We start from the raw sequence: 27,478 nt of genomic DNA on the forward strand, positions 1-27,478 counted from the left end.
GGGGAATAGGTACACAATGCCACAGGCCTAAATAGCATTGGTAGGGCACTGCTGTAAAGAAGCTCGCAGCCCTGGAGCTCTGCAAGCCAGGCATAGGCTACTGCTCTGTTGCCTAGCCCAATGGGGCACCGTTCTTGGTTGTTACCTAAACACTACGTGGGTAAATAATAATAATAGTAACTCTGCTCTACTCAGAGCTGAGTGTGATGGGCACCTACCTGAGGTTGGGGCAATAGGGGTGGCTGGTAGCCCGTTTAGACTGACCGCGCCGATCTGCTGGATATGGCATGGGGAAAAGGTGACGCCTGGACTCAGGTAGCTGCCATGAGACGTGGAGAGAACCGTTGTCTGCTGCTGCATCAGCTGTGAAATGAAGCAAAGAGACGTCCTTTCAGCCTTGGTGCCAGGGTCCGTCTAGTAAGTTACTCAGCCCCGGGCTCCAGGGCCAGACCCCGACCCGTTCACACAGCGCCCACATGCTAACCCCACCCCAGCTACTAACTCAGCCACAGGATCTGATAGGCAGGTTTCATCTCCCACCAGCCACGAGGGGGCGCCAGATTCCAACAATCCACCCCAAATTCTCGAGCTCAGAGGGCTGCTAAGGGCGGGAGCAGCCTGGCTGGCGAGGCCCTCCCTTGCGATGGGGCGAGGAGCAGCAAAGGGAGCACTGGCCATCCTTGCACCCCGGATACTCACCTGGGCGACGGCTCCTGCAGGGACAGCTCCAGGCCAGCAAGGCACCACAAACACAACCTCGCAGACAAACCCCTCTGAGCTTCAACCCCAAATTGGCACCAGTGGATTTGTTCGTGGGTCTGATTCAACAGAGGAAGGAGCCGATTCCCTGCAGCTGGGCTGGGACGTGACCGGACAAGCTCCTGGGAAGAGCCGCTCCGAAGAGGTTTATGTCAATGTCTGACCCAAACCCTGGCCTCGACTGAGCTCCCAAACTCCAGTCTCAGCCAGACCCAGCTCATAACAACCCCCCCATCACCGCCCCAGCCCATCTCTCTAGTACTGTAACAAATCCACGGCCTCCTGGGCCGTTTCTGGGCTGCACACCATGACCCCTCATGGCAGCAGCAAGGCTAGAACTTGAGGATCCTCCTGTTCTGAAAACATGGGTTCCTAGAGTTTGAGCTAAAGGAGAATCACTGTTAGCAGTATGGGGTCAATGACACACAGTTGAAAAGCTCTGATTCTGTTCCACAAAGGGCAGCGGTACCGCATACATATTCGCCAGCTCATTACAAGAGAAGCCCACAGGCACTTCGATGCGTTGTGGCGACAGAACTGCCTCCACCCCATGCTCCTCCTCCCAACCTTGTCTTCATCTACTCATGAAGGGAGACCTTATAAATGAACCAGACAAGTTAGAGATGCTAAAGGACTAGTAAGGCATTTCCTCCCAGCCCTCTCCCACCAGTGGACCAGTGCAAGACTGCTCTCTAGGAAGTATTCCTTAGTGTAGGGTCCAGTATGGTTTTCAATAGCTCAAAGGATGGGAATTCCACTAGGCAGCTCTGTGTGATCGCTCCCCTCACACCCTGCCCATTGCCAGGAGCTGGCTGTTTATACATTGGTATTTTTCTCAGACACATGCAATCCCTTTTAGACTCCACACTAACACCACACAGTACTCGCTGGTGCTAAGATCACATCACAGACTTTGCCATACAAAATCAGAGCAATTTTGCCTCCAGAAGCAGCCTCCACCTGGTGCCTCAGAGGAAGGCAAAACGCCTTGCCCTGATAATGCACCTGGATAACTAGGCAGTGATGCACATTGGGGGAGAGGAGGGGGAGGAAGGGAAAATTCTTCCTGACCCCAGCGGCCTAGAACCAGCATCCGTTGATGCTCTGAAGCATGAGATTTGATTACGTAGATCTTAGCGCAAATAGCTGCAAAAGTTATTAATGACCACCAAATTATCCAGCCCCTTTATAACCCTGTGACAGCATCGGACACCATCGTTTCGCACAGGCAAGAATGACAGTGAGTAAATTGTTTGACATTTGCAGGGAGGAAGACCTTTGTGTGACGATCCAAGGTGCCCAGGCTGGGTGCTAATGAGCCAGAGAGAACCCCAAGGTCTGTCTGTGTCCAGAAGCCTCAATAGAGAATCCCCTTATATGCACTCCCCTCCTGTCTCTTCTCAACTCTAATGGATACTGCATCAACTTAACTCACCCCTTAATAAGACTGAGCATATACAGGGCCTTTGCAACCAATGTGGCCCAGAGATCAGCAAACACAGGGGACCAAAGCAGTGAGTTCTAGAGTCAAGGGACTGGTAGCTCCTAGACAGATAAATCTAGCTTGGGCACTTCATCCGATCACTGCTGTTGAGTCAAAATAGGAGTTGGCAAAGTTGTGGCGTTAATGTCTCTTTATAGTGGCACGAGCAAGGCATGCTGGAGCAGTATTCAGCTCAGCAGGGCAGCAGTGGGATGGGTGGGAGAATCATGGAATCACAGACATGTTGGGCTGGAAGGGACCTCGAGGGTCATCTAACCCAGCCCCTGTGCTCAGGTTGGACCAAGTAAACCTCGTTTTGTAGCTCCCATGAGATCTACGGAGGATGGAAGGGGAATCAATAAAGCGTTTTGGCTTCTGGGCAGAAAATTCTCTTCCCTGAAGGTGCCTGCACCCCGCAGTGGGAGTCACATCACCCGTGTCGCTTATCCATGCAGGGCGCAATATTAGTGGGAAAGAGGGTGTCGTTTGATTGCCACACCCTCCCACCCCAAAGGGAATGCCACAGGTGAGGAGAGTGAACTCCTGCACCATGGCTACCACCCCAGGACCTCTGTGCAGATCCCTCGACATGCTAATGGAAAGACCACCGAGCCGCTGTCTGGAACGCCACATGGACACTCCCTGGAAGAAGCTGCTGGGTTGTCACTATTCCCACACGTGTGCTTCTTCCAGTGGCTCCCACTTCTAAGCAAAGCAGGGATAAGCCTTGTGGTTACTGGACTGGGAGACCTCCTAGGCCAGGCAAGTCAGGGTTGGGAGTGTCGTGGCTATCTCAGTAGGTAGAACAAGAGAGGGTATCAAACCAATACCCCAGGTTGGTGCTACGTGGCGCTGCTGTCTTTGGGAGGCGATGTTAAGCCAAAGTCTTAACCACTCATGGTCCTTACGCAGGGTCACAACTGTTTTCCTTCTCTGCCCTGTGTAGGGGATTACCATCCCCATTGTTCTAACCCGTCTGATCGCTTCGGCCCAGAGACCCAGCGAGTCACAAGCTGGCAAAAGACTGCCAGCGTATTATGGAGCAAACAGATCAAAAGAGGTTCCCTTGGGATCATGCAGTGCCCCCATCACTTGCCGCACTGATACATTCTAATAACGGCGTCCACTTGGCCAGGGGCAGCTGCAAGTGTCAAGTCTTCCACATCAGGGCTGCCCTGGAAAAACCTGTAGCCATTCCAGAGATCAGCCGAGCTCTAACTCAGCACAAGCCCTGCCACTTGAGGCTGCCCACTGGATTAACATTCGGAATACTTCTACAAGGACCCTGCTAGCAAATCCCTCCCCGTTACCACCCCTTCCGCATACGATGCGGGGTGCTTCAAAGGGTGACCACTACAGAGACTCGCGACACCCTGGTGCAGTGAGGGCGAGAACAGGCCAGGATCCAAACTTCCAGAGAGAGGAGAAGCCAAAGATCAGGACAAGCCTAAGGTCCAAGGCAAGCAACAATCCAAGATTAAAGGCCCAGGGCTGGGCCACAGTCAAAGAGAAGAGAAAGGGGAAGGATGAGTGTAAAGCCAAAGGGAAGGAAAGCAGGCCAAGCCAAGAGTCAAGGAGGAAAAGGCCAGGAATGAAGTCAAGGAGAAGGAGTGGGAGGCAGGGCCAGTCAAGAGTGAAAGAGAAGATGAAGGCCAAGACTAAAGTCAAAGACCTCTCACACCATGACCTCCCTCCACCCCCGCCCCTGCCTGCCCCACAACCTAACACACAAACCAGAAACTAGCATGGACAAAAGCCCCACTGTGCCAATGCTGGCCCCCTTGGCTAGGATCTTGTTACAGCTAAACTAGAATAAGGGTGGCCAGTAGTTGGATGGGGGAGCTTGAAGCAAACCGTGGGGTGCTGGAGAAGGCGATGCTGGTAACTCAGGACAAGGCACTGTCCCGTCCAGGTCCTTACTGAACCCGTGTCCCAGCAGCAGGGTGCTGGTGAGAGGAGGAGGAGTCGTCATTTGAATGGCACGTAACACCAAGGTCGTTATAGGTCCTGCAATCGTTTTCCATGAGAATCGTCCCATGAGCCAATCCTGGCCAAGGCCCAGCTCACTCATGTGCTGGCTCCCTGAACTCCCCACTGCAGTTCCAGTTTGACACGGATGGTGTTCTTCCTCGCATCCTGCCCCGCCTCCTTGGGCGCCCCATTCAACGGCTGCCGTATTCCCGAGCACAGGTGGCTGCGTTTGGGGGAGGGTGAGGAGCGAGTCCCACGCGGGTACAATTTGGGATCCTTTGACATGAGATCCACGTAAACGACTGACATCAATTGGGGTTAGGTCTAGGCAGCTTTTCCTCCCTCCAAACTCAGACAGTGTTCTTCCCTCATGTAGTGTTCTTCCCTCATGTGCATGGCAGGGAGGGGTCCATGGGACAAAGGAGACTGAATGAAGGTTGCACCTAAGTCCAAAGTGAAAGGGGCACCCGTGGGTACAAACTCTCTCACTCCGCTCCCAAGTGGGCAGTCAGAAGGATGACCCTACCCTGGGATTCAGGAGGCCTGGGTTAAATTTTTTGCTCCAGCGTAGCCTTGAGCAAGTCACGGAGGGGACATCTACACTGCAGTAGAAGACCTGGGTCAGCTGACTCAGGCTCATGGGACTCGGGCTGCAGGGCAGGGTGGACATTTGGGCTTGGATTTGAAACCCCACGGGGGGGCTGGGTTCCAGAGCCCAGGCTCCAACCTAAGACCAAACATCTGCACTGCAATTTGTAGTCCGGCAGCCCAAACTCCACAAGCCCCAATCAAGCCGGGCTCTGAGACGTGGCGCTGTGGGTTTTTTATGACAGTGGAGACATATGTAGTCTCTCTGGGCCTTTCTATCTTACATGAGGTGGTCAGCTGACCTGAAGATGAAAATAACCAACCAGAGTTGGATGCTTCACAGGAAGGTAGGATTTGCATTGTCAGATGGGACCTTTGGTCCCTCAGGCTTCAAATCCTGCCTCTGAGAATGGCCCAGATCCCACTGAAAATAACAGTACCGCCATCACGCAGCTCTTGGACAACAGCCTTTTGCTCTGGTAGCCCTGGTCTGCAGCCAAAGACCTGAGACCCCGTACAGTATTAGGTCTTGAGTCTGAAAACATCCACTCAATGTGCAGTGGCAATCACAAAAGCGAACAGCATGCTGGGAATCATTAAGAAAGATATAGACAGTAGGACAAAAAATATCATGTTGCCTCTATATAAATCAATGGTACACCCACATCTTGAATTCTGCGTGCAGATGTGGTCGTCCCATCTCAAAAAAGAGGTATTGGAATTGGAAAAGGTTCAGAAAAGGACAACAAAAATTATTAGGGGTATAGAACGGCTTCTGTATGAGGAGAGATTAATAAGACTGGGACTTTTCAGCTTGGAAAAGAGACGGCTCAGGGGAGATATGATTGAGGTCTATAAAATCATGACTGGTGTAGAGAAAGTAGATGAGGAAGTGTTGTTTACTACTTCTCATAACACAAGAACTAGGGGTCACTAAATGAAATTAATAGGCAGCAGGTTTAAAACAAACAAAAGGAAGTATTTCTTCACCCAATGCACAGTCAACCTGTGGAACTCCTTGCCAGAGGATGTTGTGAAGGCCAAGACCATAACAGGGTTCAAAAAAGAACTAGATAAGTTCATGGAGGATAGGTCCATCAATGACTACTAGCCAGGATGGGCAGGAATGGTGTCCCTAGCCTCTGTTTGCCAGAAGCTGGGAATGAGAGACAGGGGATGGATTACTTGATGATTACCTGTTCTGTTCATTCCCTCTGGGGCACCTGGCCCTGGCCACTGTTGGAAGACAGGATACTGGGCTAGATTGACCCTTCGTCTGACCCCGTAGGGCTGTTCTTATGTTCTTATGAGTCTATCCAGGCACAACCAGCAAGGAGAGAAATATAGCAGAGCCAGGTATGTGCTCCTCAATCTGAGGACTCTCCTAGTCGTGTTAGGCCACGTGATCACGCCAGCAAAGAGAGAAACACTCCAGATCCAACTGTGTTGGACTAGATGCTAGGATTTTCCTGAGCACTGCAGCAAAAGCTAAGAGAGAAACCCGCGAAGACCCGGATTGCTAGGACTCACAATGCACTGGGGCACAATCATTCCCAAGGGCTAAGAGAGCAATACACCCAACCCAGGGACACTCCCGGATACTAGAGAAATACATCACAACTCGAAGACTGCATATCCAGGGGACAAGTCCCAGGCATCCAAACAGCCCGCAAACCTAGGGAACGTCTACACTGCAATCCCGGGGTGTGATTGCAGCTTGAGCTGACTTCTCCAGGATAAGATTTAATCTAGCTAGGCTGGGTCCCGGAGCAGTGAAGCGACAGCACGCCCGTCAGCACGGGGTAGCCTGGAACTGCAGCATAGACAGACCCTACGAGAGAACTGCACCAGGGCACGCTTGAACTGTCTCTCAGGACTCCCAGACACTTCAACCGGTCCACTAGCTACAGCAGACAGCGTACCGAAGCAATACGTCTCAGCTCAGAAATGAGACCAGATCTCTCCCGGGGGCCTGTCGGCCAACCAGTCACACCCACTAGGAGAAACGCACCAGGGCTGGATTGTGTGTCTCTCTCAGGCCATGCAGCACACCTAGCACGACAGGCTAGGAAGGGAACCCAGGAGACCACAGCTGACCGCTCCGGGAGCTGGTTGGTCTCCGCCAGCCCTGGTCTCCGTCGTGTCACGCCACGGCGATAGGGCCCCGCGATACTCACAGCCTGCGCGTACGCGCTGTATGGGCTGAACGGCAAGGTGAGAGACGGAGTGAAAATCCCCAGCTGCCCCACCATTTGCTGCATCCGACGTAGAGTCCTCTCCTTATCGGTGTCAGCAAACTTCACGACTAGACTGGAGGAGGCACCCTAGGCACAGAGAGAGGAGACAGAGAGAGAGACAGAGAGAGAGAGAGAGAGAGAAGAGCACAGCAGTGAGGGCATCGGGCGGCGTTGGCAGGAGAGGCAGGACAGAGCGGAAGAGAGGAGGAGTGTCAGCAGAGCAGCAAATGTCAGAGTGAAAGGCTCAGGCTGAGATCTGAACCCAAGAGCTAGGGGGAGCCCTGCCCAGACACACAAGCTGGTGGACACAGCTACAGACACGCACACAAGAAAACACAGTGGCTGCAGGAGGGGTGTACAAGGGCGCCCAGCTGCAGGTGCAGCGCTGAGCATCCGGCTGTCCTCACACCTACACGACACACGGCCACAGGCGCTGGCAGTGAGGTGACAGGAAGGCACCGGTACAGCACTGACGTACAAGGCACATACACACAACTGTGTATGCAGGCAAGTAAGTGACACATGCATCCTAGAATAGCAATGCAAAGTCCCACAATACCCGGGGTGACACAGAGAGAGAATGCACAACTTTACGGCAGCCATCGCTCCGGCACTCAGAACAGATGTTGCTTCCCACCCCCAAGCATGTACAAAGCATGTACACCCATGCACACCACACCCCAGAATACTCACAGTCACACCCACTCTGGACACAATCGCACACTCCTTTCTACACCCCTCCCCCCACCCCCGGGTGACGGAAAGGCAGACAACAGGGCAAGCACACCGCCATATGTATAGGTAGGTAGATACAGATGTACTCTGTCCCCGGGCACCCCTAATCACACCAACCCCAAACCAATCACAGATACACAATTGCAAACTCTAACATCCGGGTAACGAGGCGGCACATCGGGTCACACACAGCCACATGCCTATAGGAGCCCAAATACACACACACGCCCTGCCCTGTCTGCTCACAGTCAGACCTACCGCGGCAAACACGCACCACGACCGCCACCCCTGCCTAAGATAGTCAGGATGACGGGATGCACTGGGCACACACAATTGAACGTGTAGGCAGAGCAGTAACACACACTCCCATGCAGTCCCAGCCACACAGGACACAACACACGCATGTGCTTGTTGCTCTGCTGAGCGGTGATGGGGGTTCCCAGCCACAGATGGATGGGGAGTGGTCACTTGAACAGAGATGGGGAGCAGGGGGTGTGACGGGAACCTTGGACTCATACTCACAGGCATCGTCTGGCTGCCGTGCAGTGCGTGGATTGCTGCTTGAGCCTCTGTGTGAGACGAGAACTTTACAAAGGCACAGCCTGGAGAGGGACAGAGAGCAAGGGAGACTGCAGGTGAGAGCAAACCCGCGAGGGAGGCCGGGAGCCAGGCGCCACCTGCGTACTGGGGAGCGGGCCCGAGGCTGGATCTGAACAGTCCCAGAATCTGAGATCCGGATCCTGCTGCTCAGGCTGATCCCTACAAAGCATTCCAGGGCCAGGGCCAGGAGGACAGATGGAAGCAGGCAGGATGGCTTGGCAGGTGCTCCAGCTGATTCAGGCAGACAGCTGGGCACATCAATGTCTGCCGACCCCGGGACTCGCCTCAAGCCATGTTCCCCCTCTCCAAAGCAGGCCTCTCCTCCTGCCTGCCACCCTCCGTCTCTGGCAGGGAAACAGCCCTGACATACAGACCCGCCCAGCGCAGGGGTTGAGTTGGGCACACCCCAGCACGCAGAGACAGCAGGGCAGAGTCCTACCTGTGGAGCAGGCATGACAGACAGAGGAGGCTCGCACCTTTACTGTTGCCATCAGGTCCCCGGAGCACGGTACATTCGTCAATGACCCCAAATGGTTCAAAGAGCCGGAGCACGTCATCCTCAGACTGCTGCTTATTTAACATCCCCACAAACAGCTTCCTGTCCCCTAGGGGCAAACACAGAAACATCAACCTTCTGTGAGTCTCGCGGCTCCGAGGACAAGGACACGGGGCATCTGGCCTTCGGCATGTAACACACGGGCAGGTAAGTTACTTTCTTTGGGCCACAATTCATCCCGGACATCAATCCAATGAGGTTCCTGTTACACCAAGCAGGGATCCAGTCCCCTAAGGGTTAATAACTCTTTGCGTTTCCTTAGCTTCTTCCATCGGAGGATCTCAAAGCACACTGCAGATGTTAAAGAGTGAAACCTCACAGGCCCACCCCCTGCAAGGTAGGTATTATCCTCCCCACATGACAGGTGAGGAAACATGATTTGCCCAGCGGGTCTATGGCAGAGGTAGGGAATGGAACCCAGGAGCCCTGACTTCTAGTTTCCTGGCTCTCACGATGAGGGAGGGACTAGCTGTAGCTCCCAGCCCACACAGACTTTAACCACTAGACCCCTCTCCTGCATCTTGAGACAGAAAAAGAACCCAGGTGTCCTGGCTCCCAGTCTCCCGCACTCTAGAAATGTTGCCAAAGGGTTGGCACTCATGCCAGGAAGATGGGGGGGGCAGAGGGAGTATGAAGATCCCCTCCCCTCCCTCCCTCCCACTGTCCACAGGGCATGGCTTGAGAGCTTAGCACACTCTGGCCCAGGGCGGATGAAAGGCACATGGCTACATTCACGTTAGGCAGCTAGTCGCTTTAGATTATTTAATTGTAAGGGAAAAGCTCAATTCAAGGTTACTCTGGGAGAGTGTATGTGGACGTGGGGGGAGCAGAAGTGATGACAACAACGGGGTGCCTTCTTCCTGCTCCCACCCCGCCCTACTCCCTTCTCCATCACCCCCCACAAAACGGCCCCCGATCCGGCCCGAAGTCCAGGCGCCGATCTTAACGTCTTACAGCCGGGTGTCATTAGGCCGGCGAGAAACATGGCGTCTGGTTGCGTTGGCAGCGTGGAGCTCTGGTCTCTGGATCACACCAGCTGGTTACTCACAGGGCCTGACCCCAGAGATGATCCTGACCCCCATCCCGCAGAGGGGTCGTGTCACCGAAACGGCTAAATACGGCCCCTGGAACATGCATAGGAGAAACGCCCCACAGGGAATGACTGTGTCAGGATGAGGTTTAGGAGGAGCAGCGAGGGAGGGTTCCTTATTGTTAGTGACAGGATCAGAGGGGCTGGCTTCAAACCAAACCGATTGAATGTGACGTGTGTCAGGGAAAATAGCGAGGAGGCTGCTATCTGCTTGAGAGTGCAGTGACCTGAAAAACAACGGGTCTGCAAGCTACAATAGCACAGGGGGGCAAGGGTGGGGGAGGCTTTCACGCTGTGGGCAGCACCCACCGGCTTAGAAAGTGGCTCCCCATCTAGGTAACCCAGTGCTCTGTTCCCCCCCACCACACACACATGCGCACACATGGGGACACGTGAGGGGAGGGCCCACACGTGCCGGCACACACTTACACAAGAGCGCATTGGGAGACACATGCGCACACCCATAAATAATGGACGTGACCACACACAGGCTCATGCATGCCCGGCAACATGCGTCGCACGGTGACTCCGCGGATGCTCTCAGAGCCACGTTTCCAGAGAGAGAGACGTGCAGACAGATACGCACTCCTGCCGTACGGAGACAGACGTACAGCTGTGGGCACACAAATGCATTCACTCACACAAACACACAGGTCTCATTCAACGTCAAGGTATTTTCATGGGACAAGCTGCCCTCTGATCAACTTGATTGAAAGGGTTAAAAGTCACGGGTCTGGCTCTTGATTTGCAACAGGGTGGATGACCAGAGAAGACAGCCCCATTTTTTTTAAGACAAAGGTTCCTGACTAATGCTGTTTGCAACGCTCCAGCTTCTTAGATCTGCGCAGAGTTTTAAACATTTCCATTTGCTTGTCACCGTTTTACCCTCCTCTCTGCCCTTGGACAATGAAAATAAATGGGACAGTTTCACTTTGGAGTGGCTAGTCAAGTTCATCTTATTGTGAGTATTTATTATTTGTATCACGGCAACGCCTAGCAACCCTAGTCCAGAATCAGGACCCCATGGTGCAAGGTGCTGTACAGCCAACTAAGAAGGAAGACAGCCCCTGCCCCAGACAGCTCACAAGCTAGGTGCTAGTCAGGAAGCAACAGGTGGACAAAACAAACAAGTGGGGTGTTGAGGATGAGGTAATAAAATGAACAGAGTTTAACAAACAATGGAAATGTTCAGGGTCTCATGCACATGTATTAACGCTGCAGTGTCAGGGTTGCAAACACTGCAGGGCAGATCTTCTTTAAAAACACATCCGTGCTGGATCGACCGGGGGAAAATATCAGGGAAATATTTCTATTGATCTGAGACACTGTAAAAAGTCTGGGTGTAAAACACCTAAACTTTGAGACAAAATTGACCTGCTGGAATCCCTTTCAATACATTCCTCAGACACCCAGTACAGCAGACCACTGACCAGTCCCAATTCCTGCCCACCAAGCTATGCTTCGTGCCCAGAGATGGTCAGAATGGGATGGGGCAGCAACTGGGGAGGAGATTTATATTTTTTTTTAAAATGTGTTAGGTTCATAGATTCCCAGGCCAGAAGGGACCATTGTGATCATCTAGTCTGACACCCCCCGCCCCTCTCCCCCCGTATAACATGTCCCCCAATACTTCCTGTTGAACGAGAGCAGATCTTCCAGAAAAACATCCAATTGTGATTTAAAAATTGCCAGCGAAGGAGAATTGGGTTGGGATTTGCTTTTGCAAGATGATTGGCCGTTTGGATCTGAATCTAATTTTATCCAAAGTGGGATTCTGTTTGTCCAGGGAGCGGGGAACGAATGGGGAAGGGGAGTGAGGATTTCAGATAAACTGTTCCCTTTTGGGCCTGTCCCATATTTCAATACAAATGCCTGTTGGTTGCAATTGTCCCAGCGAGAATGATCCTGGGCAAAGCGATATTCCTTTGGAACCATGAGGCACTAACTAGCGTTGGACGTGTGTCAAAAGGGAACACCATCAACTTGAAAGCGGTCAGTTTTAAAAATCAATTGCAAGTCGTTTCAGGTTCTCCACCAGCCCCCTGAGCCCACTGGATATTTTGTTATGTTTTCACTATCACAATTTCCTGTTGTTTTTTTAAAATAAATGTTCCTCTTTCTCTTGTCACTGCAGGAAAGTCCCACACAAACAACACTGAATGTTTCCCTCTCTCTCAATTTTATCACAAGTCTTGCAATATTTGCTGGGGGCATTTCTGAAATCTCCAGCTCTTGGAGTCCTGTGATTATGTGTGAATCTTGCTTTCATTTTTTTTTTAATGTAAGCTTCTATCCCTCCTAGTTGTGGCATAAAGCTTGAAAACATGAACCCTTAAAGACCCAAACATCTGAAAGCAAATAAAACAATCTCAACTTTTTTTTTTTGGGAGCCTAACTTATGAATGCTGGGAATTGGCAATATTGCAACAGGGGAAACTGACAAAGGACGATACATGGGAAATTTTATAGTCATTTTCACTCAGTGCTGTCCAATACGCAAACTTGGGGAAGGAGAGAGAAATAAATATTTTCCCCCTTTAATCCTTTTCTGTTAACAATGGTAGGTTAACAATGTGGAAGACTTTTATTTCGATGCCGTCGCTTTAATTAAAAATATTTTAATGATTAAAGCAAACCTCTCACTCCCCCTTGCTGCCCAACGCCCAGCCCCAAAGTCGCAGCTAATGTTCTTGATTGCATTTTCCTGGTAAAAGCTGCAGCTCGTCCCCCAAACTCCTCACCTGGCTCCTAGTCCCTTCCTATTATGAGGGCGTCAGCAAGCACTTTGAAGCTGAGCATCAGTGGCTGAGCTTGCACCGCCCACAGTTCTACAGCTGGCCAAGCCACCAGGAGCCCCTGGCATCTTGCAGTGGTTAGAACAGTCCCCTAGATCTGAAGCATTGAGGCTGCTGCATTATTGCCCTGGCCTGTGGAGCTATTGCAAGCCAAGCTGCAGGTCTCCCTCTTTCTCTCTGTCTCAGCCACATAGGGCTCCCCCCCTCACTTTCTCCACCTTCTTTCCAGCTCTTCTTTTTCACCCTCTGATCAGTAATTTCCCAGGCTGTCCAGCAACCACGAAAATTGTCTCTTATCCCCGACTGTTGGAGTTTGAGTTCCCATGGAAACCCATTCTCGGGCAGGCCGTCGTTCAGGCAGGTTGGGGAAGGGAGGGCACGAGGAGGGGCCTAGCACGGAGTGGATTTCTGATGGAGCGATGATGAGGAACACTGGAGGGTTTTAAGGCTGAACGGTTCAGCCATTAGAGGGAGAAACAGCAGGGGATGCTGCTCCTGTTTAAAACCCAGTGGAATTAGGTCATCTGGCCAAACAGCTGTTGGCGGGGGCGGGGGGGGGAAGAAGAGCAAGGATGGCTGTGGGAGAGGGAGGAAACCCCCTTGTGCAGCCCGTTACGGATGGGATGGTTCCCACGATAAATCTCATTGGGAACGCAGGGAGCTTCCTCGTCACTAATACAGTGCTAATGGGCTCGGGTGAGCAATGACTATCAGCTCAGAGCAGCAGAGCGTTCGGTGGCTCATGGGAAATCAAGCCGGCCCCTTCCGCTGGGCTGGGAGCGGAGGCGGGTGGGGAAGGGGCTGGGAAGTGAAAACCCATGATCCCTGCCTTGCAAAGGACCAGGTGATGGCAGTTGCCAAAGAGGGACCAGGGTGCCCCCTCTCATTCAGGGCCCTCCTCTCAGCTCCTTGCCCCCAGCAGCGGTGGGATTCAGGGGACAGGCCTAATCCCAGGTATCCCAGGCCACGGGGGGCGGCAGTCTCTGAGCCACATGAGGCAGAGAACAGGGCGTTCCTTCCCCAGCTGCATCCGGGTGGTTAATTCACTGCGATGATGGTTTTAAAGCTGCCCCAGGCCTGGCTTTTGTCCTTTTCTTCTTCATCATCATCATCATTACTATTATTTTCTAAAATCCCTCAAACTCATGTAAATTGCTGATTATTTCTCCCCTGCTCCGGCCTCCCTGTCTCGGTCTCATTAGCATTTCCCTTCTCCTCTGACCCTCTTTCCCTTTACCGTTTCTTTCCTCTTCCTCTTGCTCCCTTCTTCTCACTCTTCTCATTTTATTCCTTCCCTTTTTCATTTATTTTTTCCTGGTCCTGCAATTTATTCGCTCTTCTCCCCTTCTAGCTCTGCTCTAGCTCATCCTTCGCTCCCAATCTTTCTCATCTCTCCCTAGACAGCGTTCCTTTCCAACTTCCCCAGACAGATTATCAGCAGCTTGATTTCACCCAGCTCAATTTCTCACCCAGCCCCCTTTAACCCCTCCCCAGCCACGCCATTCTGTACAGGTTTTTATGCCGCCCTCATCACCACCGCGGCATTGGAGCACCTTCCAGCAGTGCATTAAGCACCATGACTCACATCTGTCACATGTGGTTTGTTCTCTCTCTCATCCTCTCCCCAGGGGGAGAACTGGGTGTGCAGAGGATGGCTTGCTTTGGGGGTGGGGGCGGGGGCAGGGGGTTGTTTTGAAATGCACAGGGTGCTGCTGAATGTCAGAGCAGGCAGGTCAGAGAGGCATGCGGTGCTGGCCACGTGGAGTGCAAGGTGGGGAGGTTTATGATGACCCCTAATTCCTGGGGAATTCATGCCACAGCTTTGGACTGCTTCCCAAGAAAGCCCTGCCTCCTGCCCCGACGACGAGCTTCCCCCCTGCACTAGCCCTTGCAACTCTGGAAAAGTGCCTTTCCTTTCTCAAGCTCCAAGTGACTGCCTAGAAGATGTGTTCTGTAGAGGTTTAATAACATCATCTTTGCAGTAACTCCCATCCGAATACACTGATCTAACCCATACAAATCACTCGGCGTGGGACGGATGGGTGGCCAGGAGTGAATTCAGTTCCACCAGTGGACAAAAGGTGTCCTCAGTTAACCTGGAGGGCTTGGGTATGCTCTGCAGCACAGAAGGATCCTAGGGCATTGGATGTGCCATATCCAATCACACCGCTAGTCAATCAACCCCAGCGTCCTGCTTTCTGTCATGGCGAGAGTAGGGGAAAGATTCCTCTCCCAGTCAGACTGCACCTAACCAGTTATGTAATGTTCTGGGGGCATGGCTGTATGTTTAACAGTGCACATATGCTCAGTATGTCACTCATGGCTGCGGCCCGTTGGAGTCAGGAATATAACAATAACACTTAGCACTTCTTCAAGCACTTTTTATCTACAACCCCTCGGTCAGAGAGGTAAGTATTCTTATCTTCCATTTTTTTAACAGCTGGGGAAACTGAGGTACAGAGTGATTTATTAAAGGGGCAGTGTCAGGACAACATGGGCAAAAAAAGTAGAACACCCATAGAAACATTTTGAAAATTTTTTTTAAACTTCCAGGGGGAAACTTTTTTAAAAAAAATAACAACATTCTCCCCCTCCCCCTCTTGTGTCAGAGGCTCAGACCCTATCAATATTGGGAGAGCACCAAAGAAACTGACTAAGACAAAAGTAAAATGGACAAGCCCAGAGGTGCCAGACCCTTTGCGCAGGAAGGGCTGAATGCCAGAGATGGTGGTTCAGGCTCTCGGCAGACTCAGGCAGGAAGCACTGCATCAGGTTATACCCGGTCCACACTGGGAAGGGTACCTCTACAATCATGAAGACTAGAAACTTTTTTTTTCCCCCCATGAAAACCGGGATTCTGCAGAATCTGAAAATGTCCTGAGCGTCACCCATATTCACCAGATGGGCCAAGTGTCTGACACTCCTGGACTAGTCCGTTTGCAGAAAGTGAATGAAAGGCTAAAAGTCTTAAATAATGAAAACCTCATTAGATTTGAATTAGTTCCCCCTCCCCCGCTTTAATAATCTACGGTGTTCAAAGAAACAAACATAAAACATAACCTGAGATTTGCACTTTAAGTGACTGGTCTAAAGCCACTGAAGAGCTGGGATTAATTAGAGGTAAGTGCTGTTTGGGGTAGGAATCAGTTTGTGGTGTTTGTAGCAGTGCACAACAGGGTCTTAGTTCATGACTGGGGTTCCTAGGTGCTACCATAATACACCTACCAGTAACTCAGAAGTTCCTAGCTCCTAGTCTAGAACTCGCACCGTTTACACCACACCTCTGAATGGAGGATTCATGCACACATCTGTATCAGATGTATGCAGGGAGCTCTCAGTGCCCAAGGATGGCTGGAAACCTGGGACAAAGGCCCAAACTGATAGTCACAAGGAAAATAAACAGCTGGGGAAGATTCAGAGCATAGACCTCCCTGTTTTGCAGGCCCCCGGTTCTGCACGGGTGATGTCACTAGTTTACAAGAGACAATGTGAGATAACCCCAGGCTTGCATGGGATGTGGTAAGTTACGGCTGAGTCGAAAATATGCAGTCCGAGGGCACCAGGCTAGTGGGAGGCAGAATATACTGAAACATGGTGCCTGCCACAATTCAGCCATGAAAAGGCCAATCCCTGGAATCCCATGGGGCAAGTCGGCTTTGGTGTGACCGCAGGAAAGGTTTTCTGGGGTTTCTTTCCAACTGATGGTAATAAATGAAACAAGACTGCCTGGCCCACACTCCGTGTTGCCGCAGATCTTTGCCTCTCCAAGGGGCAGCATTTCTCCATCACTGTGTAAGATCGCTCTATCCTGATCTGCAGACCTTGTTGTGTCTTCTCCAAGAATGGGGTTCCCTCAGAAGACTTGGTGCTCTGATCGCCAGTTCCTAGCTGGGATGAATCCAAGAGTGTGGCCCGGTGGGAAAGGGTCTGAGGTGCAGCTTTAACTCTGCCAACTGGCTGGATCCATGTTGCCCCAGATTTGCACAAGGAGCAAGCTGTGAGGATGTCAAGGGGCACCCACGCCTGGGGTGTTAACATGGTTAGAAACCACAGAGGTGAGATGCAGCCTTGGAACGAGAAAGAACAAGCTGGGGTCCAACAATGACCCCAGGAGCTGCCCCAGCATGGTGCTTGGGGATGCCCTGTTGCTGGGAGACACCCTGTTTAGAATGAGAATCAAAGCTAATGTCCAGATCACTTGTGGTCATTAATGATCCCCTGGCGTTCTTCAGAAGCTCAGGGCTCTTAGCCCCAATATCACGGCCAAATCCGTGTAGCAGAATCTACATCCTGCCTCCCTAGATTTCCCACGCCATTTCAGTTAGATACAATATTCATCTCCCTGCCCTACACTGCAGTGTGGCTCTTAAACAGCTGCTAAGTTCCAGAGGTGGCTGCATTTCAGTGGTGAGTGAAGTGATCCCAGGACATCATCATAATGTTTTGAGCTCCTTGCTATGGAAATGCAAGTTATTATCCCTACCCTGCAGCTGAGAGAGAAGCAGCCCAGTTCCCTGTTTCAGTTCTGGTTCCCCAGCCTTCATCCTCCTCTCCATCAAGGTCTCTTGCAGGAGGCCAGGCATATCTGGGGGTTGCTGTTTCAGTCCTTTCGCTGGGGGATGGAGTTTCTCTGGTCCCTGTGTCCATGAGGACAACAGACAGTATCCTTTGAACCCAGTTCCTGCTGTATCCATATGATGCATGATCACTGGAGAAGCAACCTCAATGGGACTGTGCCCAGGTGGGAGGCTGGAGCCTGACAACAAGTGTGAGGCAGCTGGGATTTCATTCTAAGAGCATTAGCTTTGTTTAAAAGGCCAGGGCCACGGTAGGTTATGACAAGCTGCAGTGACTTTTTGCAGAGGATTTGCATTTATATTGGGGGGCTGCTTAGTATTCCCGCCCCTCCCCCGCCCCTCACTCCCTGCAGACTTGGTAGTAAACTCCTTTGCTTGAAACCTGACAGGGAAACAATGAAGTCCATCTCCTCCTGCCGTCTGCACGAAAGGAGCTCGGGGCATCTCAGACAGATGGGAGCTCTGCTGCCCCTGGGCTGATGGGAACTTGCTCCCGACTCCTCATTTATTCCTGCACTGTCATTCCCAGACAGGAAGGAAGATTTGCAACGTAAATACAGGGAGGAAGAGGAAAGGAGGGGACATTTCTCCGCCTCCCTTGCAAGCCCATTGGCATTAACGGATAAAACTCAGGACAGAGTGGACTGTTGGACTCAGGGAACACCCCAGACAAATGTGAGACTCAGAAGGGATGAGAGCCTCCCTGGTGGGGCTGGGGGGTGGTAATAAAGGAAAACATCTAGAAAGGAAGTAGTGCTGTGCTGGAAAAGGGGAAGAAAAAGGTGGCTTTATACCAACGCTATGCCCTCTACGTTGTGGGCTGCCCCAGGCACTGGTGTGGAATACAGCCAGGGGTCAGTATGGAACTCCTAAATGAAAGCAGGACCTTGGATTAAACGGCCATAGTCTTGTAGGATGGATCTAAGTGGAACCTAAATGAGAATCACTATTCTTCTCCCATGCCACATGCACACACTTCATTGCAAACTCCTCATTACCTCTTAAACCTTGATAGCAAATTCTCCTTGTCCCAGCGAAAAGCTGCAGGCTAGTTCTTGGTCTCCATCAGCTCCGCCCCAGAAGTGGCTGTGTTTCTGTGGTGTCATGTGTATATCATTTGTAGATTTATTGGAGAAAATTTGAAACAAAATTCAGAGACCTTGAAAATCAAGACTTCTGCTTTCTGGCTTTGAATTTCCAAAAATGGTTCAAATTTTCAACAATAATAAAAAAAAGAACAGGAAAAAAATGCTAGTGAATTTCTTTTTCAGGTTTCATCTTGGAAAAACTGAAGCCTTTTGGAATGGAAATAGGTCCCACACCCAAAAAACGGATCTTGTTTCCAATGCAAAACAACTTCCAGCAGTTTTGAAATGCAAAATCCTTTGGGCTGAAAATCAATTTGCATTTAAAAATGTGAAATCTTTTTATGTTGCATTTTTCTTAAAATATGAAAAATGGCCATTTTGGCACCAATATCATGGGTGGGGGGAATCCTCCTCTGTTTCAGAGCTGTGAAATGGAAATAAACTTTTTTTAAAAATACACAAATTAAATAAACATTTTTAACTCCTTTCTCTCTTCTCTAACAGGGACGAAGATGCTTTGGGATGGAAGTTGCTATAGAAATGTTAGATAATATTAATATTTAATAAAACAGTCACTAGGATATTTTTAAAGTAATAAAGATATTGCTGTAGGGAAGGCAAAAATAATTAAGCACCCGATTGTGATACTCTGACTCCATTTGAATAGTGCTTTCGCCATGAGCACTGGCCCACCAAAGTCAGTCTTCTACTTGTGGAGTAATAGGCTATGGGTTGTAACAGGATCATATCTGGTCCTGCACACAGAAAGAAATGTCTTCTGCAAACACCACTGACAGCTTTGAACTCAATTAAATGGTCTAAGAAGCAGCACGTCTCCTTTTGCTCCCCAAGGAGCAAAGTGGGGACATTAATTATTATTATTATTATTTTGACCAGCCACCACAGCGTACTTAGTGCTTTTACAAACACAGACAGATGCACGGTCCCTGCCCAGAGGAAGTTATGGTCCAGCACAGATGCAACAAGCTGAGGCACAGATAGGCCCTGATCCTGCACTCGGATCCATCCAGGTGGATTCCTGCACTGATGGGGCCCTGCATGGGAGGGCAGCAGTAAGTCTCAGATTGCACCATCGGGGCCTTAATTAGGCACGGCAGGATTCGATTTTCGATCGGTAAATGTCAGCGATCATTGTCAGCTTCTCTCCCTACTCATGTGTTGCGGTACTTGGCAGAGATCCCTGGGCAGCTTGAGAGGAAGAGCTGGCTGAATATTAACTCCACCCTTCCCAACACACCAGCAAACAGCTCTCTAGCTGCCTAAATCCATGTGAGCTCAGTAGCGCAGGTACATGGTTCTAGGCAGTGCAGCCTAGAAGAAACAATCTTTTTCCTTCTCTCAGTAGGAATTTCCATCACTGATAAGGGACATTTACAGAGCGGGGAAGTTATTTTTTTTTTTAATATGGCTTGAGGGCTTAATAAATGGGTATGAGTTTATCTTTCTCTATATTTGTGCATGTGTATGGATGGACTTGTGAACGTAGCTATGTGAATGCACTCATGCCTACCAGTGGTGTATGTGGATGTTTTGATGTGTCCCTGTAGTGTCTGTTTGGGTGTCCATAAGCATGTGTATCTGAGTATTGCTATATATTAACTGTGTACCAGAATTTGTGTGTGGTGTCTGTGAGCATCTACACATGTTTACTAGTGTGTATTAGTGTGTAGCAAAGACTTTCATAGCCAAAACCAATGGGAGTTAGGCACCTAAAGCCCTTTGAAGATCTGGGCCTAAGTGACTTAGGTCACTTATCCCACACCTTGCTTCCTACAGGCTTAGATTTTCAGAGCGGCCTAAGGAAGTTAGATGCCTGATTCCCATTGAAATTTGGAAATCTAACTCCCTTAGGCTCATCTGAAAATCCCAGCCTCTGGTTGGAATAAATGACTATTAATAGCGGACTTTTTAATTTTGATTTTCTGCTGATGCGAACATTGAAATGAATTCAGACAAAATACTTGGAAATAATCCTCGAAAACAAAAATCAACTCCTTTCAATCCCAGACACAGTACATGCAGTGTTCTATTCTAAAGGGGAAAACAGCCCCACCCAAATTCCACCAGGCCTACTAAATTTCTTGATAAGGCAGCACAAGCAAATGAAGAGAAGAAAGGATAGATGCAGGAGTGTAGGAGGAAGAAGAAATGCACGGTTAAGGCAGGGAAAGGCAACAAAAAGGATGTGTTCATTTGCGACACCAGGGGGTTACACTTGCTCTATCTGAAGAATGGCATCTGACAGGGGCGTGATCTCCAGTGTAAATTAACGCAGCTCGCCGCATAGTCCAGCTCATAACCGCTTAGCATATGTTACTGCTGTCATGTTAATGCTCGCTAGGCCAAGGGGCTGACCTGCATCGCTGAGGAGAGCTGTGCAAATAGCTCTCGGCCGCACCGAAAAACCCGTTTCGTTCCATTTCTGAGTGTTTTTTACTTTTAAAAAAAAAATAAAAGTAAAACCAATTTCTAAACAAAAAATCATTTTGAATGGAAAAATTGAAATGTTTTGATTTTTTCAGCTTTTATACTTCGATTTTTTTTTTTTTTTTTTTTTTGGGGACTGAACAATTTGGCGAATTTGACTCAAATTCGCGAAGTGGTTTGGTCAACGCAAATCTGCATTTTTCGTTGAAAAAAAGGTTCTGATGAAAAAATTGGCCAGGTGCTATGCCTGAGCCTCCCCCAAATGCCCCATCATGCTTCCTGTTCCTCCAGGATCCTCCTGCTAGGCCCCAGGGCTGATGCTCTGCACAGTTCCCAAGTGTAGCACATGTAGCCTCAGCCTGGGCCCAGCAGAGAAGCGGTGAGCTTGGCTGAGCCTTGCAGTGGCATACTCGAACATGGAGTGTTTCACCATAACCAGGAGCTCCCAACAGTAGCCTCTTTGTTCTATCCACAACCCAAACCCAGGCCACAATCACCCGCAGGTGCACAGCAAGGGCAGGCCCGAAACACTGGGTCTCTCTGCCTAGCAAGAGCGGGCCAGGAGGGCACCTCACAACAGACCAGCTGCCAGCAAAACGACAAGGAGGAATAACAAGGAGAGATGACAACTACCTCCACGGCTCTCACTGTCCGCCGGCTTCACCTGGATTGGACGGGCCATCTGCAATGAGAGAGAAAGACAGGGAATGAGACATCGCTGCCCGCCCGCCAGTCACATGGTGGCGCCAGCAGCACCAGGGAATTCAGCAGCACTGCCCGAGGGTGGAGAGATGCAGCTAGGAATATTACCTCCTCCCCTTAGTGATGCTCTCGGACCTGCGCAGCGGAATAAGCCCTTGGGCACCCATTGCCCAAGTACTCTCCCATTAGGAGCCCCTCTTCCCGCTCTGCCAGTAAATGCCTCTCATGTCAGTGTGGAGGGGTGTCCTGGGGATGTGGAGATGGCATGACTGCAAGCCAAGACCCATGACATGATTGCAAGCCAGGACCTGCAGAAAGGAGCCAAAGCAGCTTCTTTCAGATCTTCTGGGAGGAATGCAGCCCCCACCCCTTCCTATCCTGGCAGTGCAAAGAACACACCTCCTTTAAATACATACAGTCTATACCAAGGAAACCTGCATCTTCCAGGCAGCGGATTGCTGGCTGAGAAAGACTCAGGCCCCTGAAGCAAACACTTCATCATTTCAGAATCTAATACCCAGGGGACAGTGTGGTCCAGTGGTTGAAGAACAAGCCTGGGGACCTGTGAGCTATTCCTAACTCTGCCACTGACTCAGCATGGCCTTGGGCAAGTCACTTAATTGTGTTTCCATTTCTCTCTCTCTCTTACTGTAAAATGTGGGGAAATAAGACGTTCGTATCAGACAGGGGCGGTGTTTCATTAATGCTCCTTCAGGGAATAGAGATCCATGAGGGAAAGCTCTAGAGCAGGATGATTATGAACATCTTTTAAAGACGGTAGCGACACCTCAAAGCATCATCCGCACAGGAGAGGAGGTGGTTACCTAGTGTCACAAACCCCTCCAGCTCCAAATGGCGTTTGGGCTCTGCACTCATCTTGCTAATGCTGATCTAACCTGGAGTGACCCCCTCCCAACCCCCAAAGTCAACAGGATGAGAGGACAATTAGGTTATTATGGGCACCAGGGTGGAAATTTTCAAAGCACCTAAGTGACTAGGGAGCCCGAGTCCCTTTTTCAAAAGCACATCTTGTGATTGGGAGTCTGCGCCTCACTGAAAGTGAATTCACAAGCAATATACCTTCTCCTCCTTCAAGGAGCCCCAAATCGGAGTCCAATGGCCTCCGGTGTTGGGATCTCTTGCACAAGAGGCTCATTTCCATAACTACGTGAAAAAAATTCAGCCGCCCCAGTCCTCACTCAGGAAAAGCTCCCATTGACTTGAGTCGGTAACGTTTTTTTGCCTGAGCAAGACCCGCTCACATCCTAGAGGATCGGGTCCTCAACTAAGTTCGGTGGTTTAAGGCACAAGCATGATGAGAAACGTAGAATGAAGTCGAGTGATAAAAAGTGATGAACTTTTTATAAAGTAGATGCGCGAGACTCCCCCCACTCACACCCCCCCTTTGCTGAGAGATTCCAGCTCCAAGTGACTGACTGACGGCGTCCTTCGTGACTCCCAAGAATTCAGTGTTCTGGTGCTTCTGCTCCTGGGTCACATTTCCAGCTGTGTCAATGTCCCGGATGTAACTGCAGAAGACCTCCCTTACCTGAGCAGAGAAACGGAGCGCCTGGCTGCAGGATTGTGTCCAGTCATCCAGTATGCATGCACAAATCTGATCTGTCTGCACAAAGGCTGCACGCATTTATGCAGGCGAACCTGCTGGGGCCAGTAGTGGAAACCACTGTTCCCAGCCAGCACCCCTGAGATTAGTGGTTTCAGCTAGACACGTGCACCTCTCTTTCCGGCACCTGGTCAAATCGGGGAATGAAGAGTCTGCCTCTGACCAAAGGGGTGATGATTTGGAGATGGAGACCACACAGAGGGGAGCTATTGGGCCCTTTCTCCAGGAATGGGGATTCGACCTGCTGACTGACGGAGAGACAGATGCACAGACTTGTGTTGCCTCCTCCATACCATGCGCCAGCTCCCAGTGCTTCAGCACGCCAACTTGGAACGGTGCTTTTCCCTCCGCAGGCAGCACTACCATCAAACCCCAAACGCCCCCTGTGCCAGCTGACTGGTGCAGTCCCATGTGGCATCCCAGGACTTTGTTGGCTGGTCTTTGCACTAAACCAGTGACTGGGCACCAAACCCAACCCACCCTTCAGAGGCTGTTTCTTTCCCAAGACCCCGTTCGCCATCTGCCTCATGCTGCTTTGTCATTCCAAGGAGACTTTAGCGCAAAGCTCCTTCCCTTAGCTTGGCCTGTGATTCACTCATCTCCTTATTGCGATGGATTGATTGTATTGATTTATGGAGCGCCTCTGGCCATAGCCAGCCTGCTAGGTGTCTCTTGGGTGTCTGTTCGGGTAGGCGCAGATGTAAGCGGGATTCCCAGAGTAGGACTCTCATCCAGACAGTCCCCCCATACACCCCACTGAGAGACCTGAGCAAGGCAGTGGCTGCTGCGTGCCCGTCCACATCAATAATCCGTGCAGCGTGGGCGGTGGCGTGGGAAGCTGTGTGCCGACCCGGAGCATGGTTGGGCAGCACGGTCCAGATGTGCGCTCGGGAACAGGCTCAGGGGGAAGGGCAACAGCTGTACTAGTCTCACACACACACCCCTCCTGCCCCCGCTGCAGCCTCAAGAACCAGCTTTATTTCTCGCCAGGAAGAAAACCTGGGATTAAGATAAACAGATGGGGAGGGAGATGCAGGGACTGGACTCTGAGCTCAGCCCCACCAGTGCAAATCCAGCATGGCGGGGAGGCTTCATTGAAGCGCATGGCTTTATGCCTGCATATGGGAGAATCCAGAATCTTTAACGGCAGCAGTGGGAGGGGGAAGGGAGGAGCGGGAGAGGTTCAGGAACAACCCCAAGGGGAATTCAGCACCTGAGAACATCCTGCTCCCCCCCTCCCCACCCGCCCATCCCCCCACAGGCCTGTCACTCCAGCTCGTGGCACCTTGGGTAAAGGAGTTGTCGTCATGGAAACGGTTATTCACCACATGGAACCTGACATTTGTGGTTGCCATGGTAACCAGCTCTTAGGGGCATTCCCTCCGCTTTGCACAAAAGAGACATTTTGATATGATCTTCAGAGAGGGGGCTGGCAGGAGGGAGAAGGAGGAGAGTCCCCCCTCCCCGCCATTGCGCCCAGTGACTCTCTGGGCTCTGCCAGCGGGACGCGACCCTCGCGGGATCGGCAGGATAAACTGGCGTCTCTCTAAACAGGTCCCTTTTTATTGCAATGCCTCCAAGGCCCCAGCTGCTCCGTATGGGAGCCCCAGTGGGGCAGAGCTTGGCCAGGCCCCTCTCCAGAACCAGCGCCTGGTGGGAACTGCAGAGCTGTGGCAAACAAAACCCTCTGAGCCCATCGCTCACTAAAGACGCCTGTAATAGGGGAATGGGGTGAGATGTACTAAGGCCTGCGAGTAAGCCCTGGGGTGCATCCAGAGCCGGTTTCAATGGAGTTGCACCAGGATAACTAGGAGCAGCATCTGGCTCTGGGATTGTGACCAAGATGGCCTGGGGGGCTCCCTGAGCCGCGCTGCAGACCCCAGCTCGCTCTCATCCTGCCCTCTAAGCCACACTGAGGTCTCTCCTCTGCTCTCGCTCATCCCTGGGAAGCTGACCCAAGCACTCCTCAGACTCACTCACAGTGGCTCGGGGCTGCAACCAGAACCAGCCTGACCACGAGATGACAAGGTTCTGGCCAGGCTGAGCGTCCCCATGTAGCTCACAATCCCTAGCGAGTTCTAACAAGCCCCATTTACCGCTTCCACTCCCTCCAGTTGATCTGTTGTCAGCCAAGCCTGGCTCCATGGCAGAGCCGTGAAGGGGCGGCTTGGCTTGTTCTCACCTGCTCAGGGAGACGTGGGTAGAGACGAAGAAGGCGAGATACAGAAACCTCTCAAAGCAGCGAAAGGCATTTATGTTTGGAGAAGAAATTCAGACTCCTCTGCTTAACGTTTGCAGCGAGAGGTCTCCACCACTGGCCCAGCCATGGAGGAGGCATCATGCTTATCACATTTTCTGGCAATGGCAGCACAGATCTAAGGAGGCGACATGACCTTAATTCCAGCACCACCACGGCTATAATGGCAAACAAACCAAAAAAGGCCCCACAAGCAGAGACCTAAACGCACAAATGCCAGGAAATTCTATAGCAGCTTTATCTTGGCCCAGGTGTGTGATCAAGCTGCATAGCCCAGAGACACTCCACTAGGAGGGGTGACCAGAACAATGAGCAATCTAGAATAAGTGACTTACTCTTCATACAGGGTCTCAGGTCCCAGCACCTTACGCTGACAGGTGAGCATTTGCTCCTCCCATTTTCCAGAGGGACCGAGAGAGGCATGAGGAGGGGAAGTGACTTGTCCAGGGTCACCCAGTGAGTCAGTGGCAGAGCTGGAGATACAACCAAAATCTCGTGCTCCTCATGCCTGGCTTTAGCTGCCCTGTCACACTGCATTAGACATGATGTGTCATATACATCCACACACGTACAGACCAACGGGCACATCTATGTACATCTATGTTCACGGTGCCCAAATGAACACAGAGATCCACCATGAACACATGCAGTCCAGACACATGCGTGCGCACACACACAAACATACAGAGCCAGGCACCCCTGCAGACGTGTGTATTATGCACACACATGCCCTTACACAGACATGCATGCGTCTACCACACACAGACGTGTGAATCCTCTGAAGCATCTGACCACTGGTCTGGCCCAGGATGGCCGTTCTTATCTCCCACATGCACGGACATATGCATGCATGTACCGGACCCACCCAACCAGACACATGCATGCACTACACACACCCACACCCATGTGGCTCAGAGGGTTTTTGCTAGTGATTTAAGAGGCTGAGCCTACTTTGCAGACTGAGCTTGATTTTCCTCATTAAATTATTTAGATGAGCATTAAAAATTAACCTATTTATTCATTTCTGAAGAATATCACATTAACATTTAGCACACGCTGCTGGGCCAGCAAGGGCCACGCTCCCCCGCCCCTCACCGCCGGTGCCTTGCAGCGCTTCCTACCTGCCGCTAATGATAGGCAGCGTTGTCAGCTCTGTGACCCACCGGGCAGGGGACCAATGGCCTTGCAAAGCGGTCCCAGCGACATGGTGGTGGTGTGGCCAGACACACCAGCAAGGGAACATCACCTGGTTAAGCAATCCCTCCCTCTCTCTGTCACACCACCCCCCCCGACACACCCACTGAGTGTGTCTCTCTCCCTTACCCTCCTCTCTCTCTTACACACACGCTCTGTGTGTGTCTGTCCCCTCACCCTACCTCTCACATACACACACCAATCTGTGCATGCATCTCTTGCTTTCTTTCCCCCACCTTCTTTCTCACACTGTCTCTCTCTCCAGCACTACCTCCTTCTCTGTCACATGCACACATACCAATCTATCTGTGCGTGTGTGTGTGTCTCTCTCTCTCACACACACACACACAGAGTGCCTAAGCATTTCTCTCCCCTGGGCTCCCACCGGGCAGCGCCCAGCTGGCCTGGCTAGGATTGAGGGGTGCACTGACCGCAGGTGCATTAGCAGGCTATCTGCATTCGGACGTTAGAAAGCTCGTCCTTCAGAATTCATGCCGATCCCCAAGTGGTCAGGAGCTGCCTTGTGGGAGGAGCAGAAGGACAGCCCAGAGCAGCCAATTCCTTTCCCAGCGAGGGAGACAGTAAGAGGCCTTTACGATGCGATTCTGTATAAATTACAATATAAATTGCACCCCGCTCCATGCTCCTGTGGGGCTTGGAACATGAAGCCCAGTTGGGAGAGGGATTTGGTGGCTACTCCAGCTCCTTTACTGTGACATTCCTGCTCCTGTTTTCCGATGCAATTGCTGGGAGTGAGGATGCCTGGGATGAAAT

The 27,478-nt window shown here is 51.2% G+C and overlaps 1 protein-coding gene across 2 annotated transcripts in view; it reads right to left on the bottom strand.

Moving 5' to 3' along the window:
- CELF5 (CUGBP Elav-like family member 5) overlaps nt 1-27,478 on the bottom strand; it is a 57,150-nt gene that overhangs the window by 5,325 nt on the left and 24,347 nt on the right. Inside the window, exons 3-7 of one of the 2 annotated variants that reach the window (XM_048830646.2) lie at nt 21,561-21,609; nt 8,850-8,978; nt 8,296-8,375; nt 6,979-7,125; nt 219-363 (exon numbers count right to left, since the gene is read on the bottom strand). In XM_048830646.2, the coding sequence (XP_048686603.1) occupies nt 219-363; nt 6,979-7,125; nt 8,296-8,375; nt 8,850-8,978; nt 21,561-21,609 (550 nt within the window). Of the gene's footprint in view, nt 1-218; nt 364-6,978; nt 7,126-8,295; nt 8,376-8,849; nt 8,979-21,557; nt 21,610-27,478 lie in introns of both variants that reach the window. The other variant, XM_048830645.2, reaches the window with a different exon arrangement.

The sequence above is a fragment of the Caretta caretta genome, chromosome 25, assembly GCF_965140235.1.
Source record: "Caretta caretta isolate rCarCar2 chromosome 25, rCarCar1.hap1, whole genome shotgun sequence".
NCBI classification, from domain to species: domain Eukaryota; kingdom Metazoa; phylum Chordata; order Testudines; family Cheloniidae; genus Caretta; species Caretta caretta.